General features: G+C 35.6%; 1 protein-coding gene across 2 annotated transcripts; it reads right to left on the bottom strand.

The window, feature by feature from the left end:
• On the bottom strand, positions 1-7,009 carry LOC111405873 (Holliday junction resolvase MOC1, chloroplastic-like). 2 transcript variants are annotated; one of them, XM_023034956.1, is made up of 6 exons: positions 6,567-7,009; positions 4,622-4,727; positions 3,629-3,681; positions 2,008-2,139; positions 1,734-1,806; positions 1-511 (listed from the first exon to the last, which is right to left on the bottom strand). In XM_023034956.1, exons 1-6 carry the CDS (start codon positions 6,978-6,980, stop codon positions 420-422), a joined length of 870 nt encoding a protein of 289 aa, XP_022890724.1. In that variant the 5' UTR covers positions 6,981-7,009; the 3' UTR covers positions 1-419. The 2 variants fall into 2 exon arrangements, with proteins under 2 accessions (XP_022890724.1, XP_022890725.1); XM_023034957.1 differs by lacking the exon at positions 1-511 and adding an exon at positions 518-1,653.
• Between the last annotated feature and the right edge of the window lie 361 nt (positions 7,010-7,370).

The raw sequence follows: 7,370 nt of genomic DNA, 5'->3' as shown, positions 1-7,370 counted from the left end.
AGTCATAAATTAACCAGGTTTGATTGCTAATGGAGAATTGATTAAACAAACAGTACTTTGGAGCTACAATTCCAATCTTACATGTTAGATTTCACCTAATGGTGATTGGTGAAACAGAAAGTATTCACAATCTTCTAATCTACATTACAACAATATTGTTGAGAGGTGATTATGGTTCGATTTTCAGGAGGCTAAAATAGATCTTAATCACCAAAAAAAAAATAAAAAATTAATGGTACTGACACCAACAGGAAAAAATAGCAGAAGTTACCGATCAGCAAAACCTTTTAACTGCCTCTTTTCTGAACAAATATCCTCCTTCCATCTAATGATAGCAAGTAACAAATTTGATTCCCCCTTTAATTATCCTGAGTGACTTAGACTTTAGCAAATAAAATGTAGACTGCAATGTTCTGTTCCTATGGCGTCAAATCTTTCAAAGTGCACGAGGAATTAAGGTTTGTCTTCAGCCCTTTGCCATAGGCAGCAATTAGCAGAGCCTCAGCACGACCTGCGAAATTCCAAAACCCAGAGCATTATAACATAAGACGGGATATGGTGAGAAAAAAGAAGATAAATAATCCGTTGATATAGGATCTCATATTTGTCATCACAGCCACCACCAACTCTCTCAATCACTTTGTGCACGTGTTGCAGGGTGAGAAGGGAAATGAGTGTCCTGTCACCACCTCACCTTAAAGTTTCTTAAGGTAAAGAAAGTGCTCATTTATTCTACGGCACCATCTTACACGAAAATTGAATTTTTTTTTTCCCTAGCTCTAAATGGGCCAAGCACATAGAATTATCATAAAAGAGAGTCCTGATCCTTGAACTGAAGGCCTGATTACTTCATCTATAAGCTTTAGAATGGATAGGGGAGAATTTCAAATGATTAAATATTCAAGAAAATTAAATGTGAAACTTAAATGGTAGTATGAAGACCAAGAAAAAACTGAGGAAAAGATTTATAATATACTCATATTCCCTAAGTGGGCTTGAGGTAACATAAAAATATGTAGAAATGGTGTTGCAAGTGCTTTTTCTAGATTCCACAACGTCAAGGAAGAAAATACTCGGGAATATAGATCAGTGCAAAAATTCCAAATCTTTGGCATGTGATAACAATCTACAATCAGAATCGACAAAACACAATATATGCAAGTCTGCAAATTGCCTCCCTAGAGAAAATCTTCAATGAAAGAAAACAGAGACAAAGTAAGATAATATGTTACGTATCTTTCAAATCCATTTAGCAAATAATTTAAAACTGACACAGGAATATTGCTTCAGATTGGTGTCAAAGAAGACCAACTTGTCCCTTGAAAGACTTATCCTGCCAATAGCTAACAGACTTAAAAACATCAAGGGCATATATGATAAAGATTTAAGGTTTTTTCCCCCTGTACAGTATAACTTTCCAAACAAGCCATAAAGATCAGACATGGACAGTAGAATGCTATTCCCCAGTTCAATATGCCTAATATTAATAGAAAAATAAAAAAAAAGAGTCATTTAGTCTAAGGCCGTCGTTTGTGGCATGCAACAGATGACAGTCTCCTGTTCAGAACCTATTTTTCATTTGGAACACGAAAGGTTTTTACAGTGAACTCCCTCGAGCAAGTTGACATAGTCATTCAACTCCAAATCCCATAACTGTAACAGAAAGGCAATCTCATCTAGGGATTTCATACTCCTCGAGGCAAAAAGTCCACATGGTAATAGAGTATACTTACCATGATCTTTCTTCCTTTTCAACAGGGAACTCAAAGAGGGAAATAGAATGGAAGCAAGCTCTCTACTATCATCCTGTCACAAAAAGTAAAGATAGTCATATTTTCTCATGGATTACTGGTGTGTTACTCATATAGTGATTTTAAAGTATACACGGTTATCAATATGTACCATAAGATGCAATAAAGGTGGCATTGTCAATGCAGCATAGAACAGAAGCAGCTAAAAATTAATAACCATACAAGCTTATTCTATCCTGTGAAACATCACACAAACCTTGCTTGAGCGATTCCCAGCAAGTTTAAACTCATTCTTCCACAACAATGAGGGGACCGGAACAACGGAAAAGCCTGAGGCAACTAAAATTCCAATCCATAGTCCATATCCAAATCCCCCACTCCACCATCCCTAAATGCAACAAAGAATGAATTTCACCAATAAAAAAAAACCAAAAAAAAAAAAAACAAAAACAAAAACAGAGAATGAGTTTCAGATCAATAAGACAATCAACCAATAGATGGAACAAAAATCAGTGAGACTACGTATGTCATAACAAAAGAAGCAACATTAAAAAAGGAGATAGGAAAATGAAAATTAAGATCGGAATATAGCAAAAATTGTCGAAATCAGATCCATTATCATTCTGACACATAACCCTATGCTCCTTACTATTGTTTCTGAAGAAAACTGGACGTGGACACGTCTTCCTTATGATAAACAGTTTAGATAATATACATTCAAACGAGAAGACCAAGTCAGAAGATATGGTGATTAATGAGATAGAAGTTAACTGAGAAAATTGGCAGGCTAAATATCTTATAGCAAATAGAATCTAAAGGCCATGTGGTTAAAAGGAATGAGGCCGATAATTCAAAGTGGCGGGTTACAATTCAGAGACATAAAGCCTCTGCAGCCTTATCAAGTTCTAGTTCAACTCTGTCGTGGATCATCAGAAAGAACAAAAACAAGGCTAGCAGAGATAGTTTTAGCAATATTCTGTAGTAGTGAATATGGTATGAAGGTTATGGGTGAGAGATTGCCAAGAGCAACCGTGTAAATGGCCAACTGAATGCAGTGGATGTCGGTAAAAAAGACAGCCTTTTATAATAAGAAGATGCTTTAAATCTGGAGAGGGTTGACTTGAGATGTCTGTAATATTACAAAGAAGATGAAGCTGTTAAGAGACAGTTGCACATAGTAAAAAGGTATAATAGTGGAGAAGTTTCCTGAGTTGGGAAAACAAATACAAGAGATTGAGATTGATAGCAATCATTCAATTACAATAGACACAAGGAAGGTAAGAGATGGATGACACCAGCAGATATGGGAAGAAGGTAGTGCTCTGTGACAGAATTCAATTTAACACTAATTTCTACACACGGGGAACATGATAATATAGATTTTCTGTAATAGAACAGTGGTTACTCTTAATGACACTATTACTAACATAAGAGAATCAAATAAAGCACAATCTTAAATGAACCATCTCTGCATAATAAGAATCTTTAGCTATTATGAATTTGAGCTCAATTACAAAATGCTAAGAGACAAACACAATGGGTACAAATCTTAGAAATGCTCCAAACATAAGATGACAAACAAAATGGTGAAATCAATATGAAATTAATGTGCTACGTACATTTTTTCACGTTTAAATTTGACGTTTCCATCCAAGACACAAAATTTTACCAGATGAAAGGTAAGATTTATCGACCGAAAGGACACATCATGCATAATAACAAAGATTTTGAGTTAATATCAGCACTGCTATGGTAATAACCATAACAAAAGAACTAAGAAGTGCACCAAAAGAAAAACCCTAATAACATGGAAACGGTAACAGTAGCAACAATTTCTGAGGAAAGAACTACATTCCTTTCTCTGACAGATTTCTAACCTGCTTACCATCTTGTGGATATGGACGTGATTGCTCAATATATGCAGTGGTTCCTGAAAGTAACAAACCCAAACACAGTCAAATTATCTTTCAGCTTAAGATGAAGGTCCAATCAAAGAGCATACTAATATATAATTCACACAAGAACACAACTAGTCATGACAAGCAAACAAAAAATTGGATAATTGGAAGTAAATCACCTTTTGCAACCCCAACCAACAAAAAAGAATAAATTCCGCTCGTTCTGTCATTCTACCAAAGGTGTACTACTTTTACATCTGTACCAAATCACCGGCTTACTAGGTATTTAACTGCAGTAAGTTTTATATGCAAACAACAACTTGCAAGTGTAATGTCAATAGTCACTATTCATTCTGTAGTACCAAAACTTTGATTAAGTTTTTAAACAAAGAATTGTATCAAGCAGCTTTAAAAGAAGTTTAGCAACTTTGAATGGGCAAATGATTTCGGAATTAAGCCTTTTTGACACTCGTCTATGATTCAAAAATCTGGTCATTGTTTGAAAAAAGTGGTGCTAAAATCATTGTATAGAATTCTGCCAACTCACATGGATGTCAAAGGAGTACATGTAGCATGATTCATGATTTCGATATTGTGATTGTCAATGATCGAACATCTATAGTCAAAAGAATATGAGAGAGAGAGAGAGAGAGAGAGAGAGCACATCTTGTCTAATATTATATCCCATGTGGATAAATTTTTCCCCTTTTTTGGCTCTCTTTTCTGAGATTCACCAGACTCCTGTGCAACACCGGTGAAAGGGCACAGAAGCAGATATGCACCACGTAATTCATTCGTGCATGGTATGAAAGAGACCTGGAAAGAATATCCATTTTCAAGTGCAAAACCCACAAATTACATTCTCTTTTGGGAGGTCAAACCAACGACCACAGTAATTAGTAATTACTTAAACAATGTTGCACAAGAAGAGAGAATAGGAGGTCTTTGAAAACTGGTGGAATTATAATATACCAATAGGAGCATTAAAACTTTGAATCAACTGAACAATTGACTTTGCATCCAATCGCTTCCGCACTCCTTTGCCAATCAGTACTTTCAAATGAGGAGAGTCAAATACCTATAAGATTCATGAAAAGACATTAATGCGATATAAATCGGCATCAACAAAAATATATACCTTTACTGAATTTATATTAAATGCTCGGGCCACTAGATTATGTACATAAACTTGGAATAGATAAAGGAAACACAACTTTTAAATTTATATGAAGCGGATTGCTTGGTCACATTTATATTACCCTGACTTTACTCAACCTTTTCCATAAATGATTATTAGTATTCTAGCATTAACGTTCATTAAAGGATAGGACTCGGCAATCTATCGTTTAAAATTTGAAAAATACCATGTTGATATCTGATGGATCAAACTGAAAATAAGCATATAAGTTGGCTATTGGAGGAAAGAAAAGATAAATGCCAAAAGGATGTGTTCAGCACACTACAGAGAAAGTCATGGTCTGTTACACTGTATGATATTGTTCCATCTATATATAAACTTGGATAATAAAACCCTTCTCCAACCAGAAGGATAAAAATGCACAACTGTCAAAGAACATCGTGTGATTCGTAAATCCTCATTCAACATTATTAATCCTACCTCTTCAATAATGTATTTTAATGGCCCAACAGTCCAAAACTTCCAAAAACAAAGGTTGAGTCTTGGAAGGAACTGAGAAACTTCCAACTCTCAATGCACGTTGTACAAACCAAAATGCCATAGTTATATAAGAATTTATGAGCCAAGGGGATTAGATTCCAATTAAAAGACCGACAAACACTTTCTCACCAAGAACATGTTCTTTGACGATAAATTCCCTTAACTGAAACCGTCAGTGGGCAAAATGAATAAAAATAGACAAACTGGACTAGATTAGAGGCTTGTTTGGCACATAATTTTCTAAAATCGTTCTTTTTCAAAATCATTTTCAACCACACATTCTATGGACCCACAACTTCTCCCCACCTGTCAATTACACATTCTCCAAAAAAAATCATTTTTCACTTGAAAAATCAGTGCCAAACAAGCTTAAAGACTCTTAAGAAGTAGATAGGCTCTACAACCAAGTGGATGGAGTGCTGGAATCACCTCTAATGCTGCTTAAACTAGCCCGTAGAAGTTCATTTCTCAATTGAGTTCTCCAATCTCCATATCTTCCTCTGTAATGCCTGAAGATAGACAATGGTTCTAATGTTCATTTTTTGGAGGATCCTTGCATGGAAAATACTTGTTTGTTTCGCTGACTTATCTCATTCATACTCTTTCCAGTATTCATGATGCACCGATTTCCCCTCTCTCTCTCTCTCTGCAGGTGCATCACCTTCTTTAACAAACGGTAGGCAGAGGATCCTATTTACATGATCAATTTGCTAGAAGGTTTAAAACTTGATTGATCTGGCGTGCTCATGCAACCCTTTCCTTTCTTTTCAATTCCAGTTCACTCTTCATTCCTTTTCAAGTCTTGCATTTGGAAATCTATGGTCCCTTCCCAATAGTTTTTCTAAGTGTGTACACTTTGTATCAACTCATATTTTTATTTCTTCTAAGCATAGACCGTCTTTTCACCAACAATGATTATCAGAAGTTATAATTGAAATCTTACTCACAGTACATTGCAGTTTCTTAGCCAAAATCAAACCTTGTCAGCAAGAAAAAAATGCCATGCAAGATACAACTCTGTAATCATCCTTGTTGATGAACCTATAAATGACATGGGCCAATATTTATGTCCTCCAATTCGTGCAAAAAATAAAAAATCTAACACGAGATTGTCTAATATTGCATTACACGAACAAAATTCTTAATCAATGCAAATTCTTTTAGTCACTATACAGCAAAAACGTCGCCAATAGTGCCATATTTGATCAATTAATAGCCCATGAAATTAACAACCAATACCTGAGGAGAATCATTAGGTTTTAGCAGGGCCAAGGCTCCAGAAATATCCGGGTCAATACCCATGACCCAACCGGATGGTTCGGATCCAACATTGCTAAAATCAGAGCTTTCCAAGCATTTATTTTCATTCTCGTCCAAAAAAGGGCAAGAGAGGGAGTCAAGCCAGTTTAATTTAAGTTGCTGGGCATCTATAATTTTACTAGCCCTGGTAGGTACTTTGGGTGTCGAATTTGAGGTTGAGGGTTCGGGAAGTGTAGTTTCTGGGAGGTGGATTTGAGCGGCGGCGAAACGTCGGAAGGTTGCGGATGCGATGCGGAGCAGCGGCAGAGGAAATTTGGCGGCGAGTGGCGGGGTCATGAAATGATGGGGGTTTGGAGAGAAGGGGGGAATGTGGGGTTTTGAGAGGGTTTCCATTAACACAGTGTGAGAGGGAATTTGCTTGTTGGGCGCCAAATGTGGGAAATAAATGGCCCAGGAAGGTCATTTTCCCAAAATAGCCTCCAGCTAATTTTGATATCCAAAATATCCTCTTTTATAATATTACATGATAAGTTAATGAAAATTAGCAACCTTTCAATTTAATCCTTAAAAAAATTAAATACTGCTTGAATTTTGATTGATTACTAAATTTGATTTATTTGATTTTTGTTCGCTCTAAGTAGCCCCCTTTTATTTGGTATCAGAGTCATAGAGATTATGTAAATAAAAATAAGAAAAATAGATAATTATTGATTTTTAGAAGAAGAAAGAGTTAGTTATATATTTTTAAAACATATTCATAATAGATTAAAAATAATGACTTTA

Source organism: Olea europaea, chromosome 12 (genome assembly GCF_002742605.1).
Source record: "Olea europaea var. sylvestris chromosome 12, O_europaea_v1, whole genome shotgun sequence".
Taxonomy (NCBI): Eukaryota; Viridiplantae; Streptophyta; class Magnoliopsida; order Lamiales; family Oleaceae; genus Olea; species Olea europaea.
This window is presented reverse-complemented; position numbering and strand designations above follow the sequence as displayed.

Coding starts and splice junctions, on each gene's coding strand:
- LOC111405873 (XM_023034956.1), bottom strand. CDS start 6,980: ATGGAAACCCTCTCAAAACCCCACATTCCCCCCTTCTCTCCAAACCCC. Junction 3,682..4,621: donor AAGTTTTAATGCTCCTATTG/GTATATTATAAT, acceptor TGTTACTTTCAG/GAACCACTGCATATATTGAG. Junction 2,140..3,628: donor ATCCACAAGATGGTAAGCAG/GTTAGAAATCTG, acceptor TGTTGCATTTAG/GGATGGTGGAGTGGGGGATT.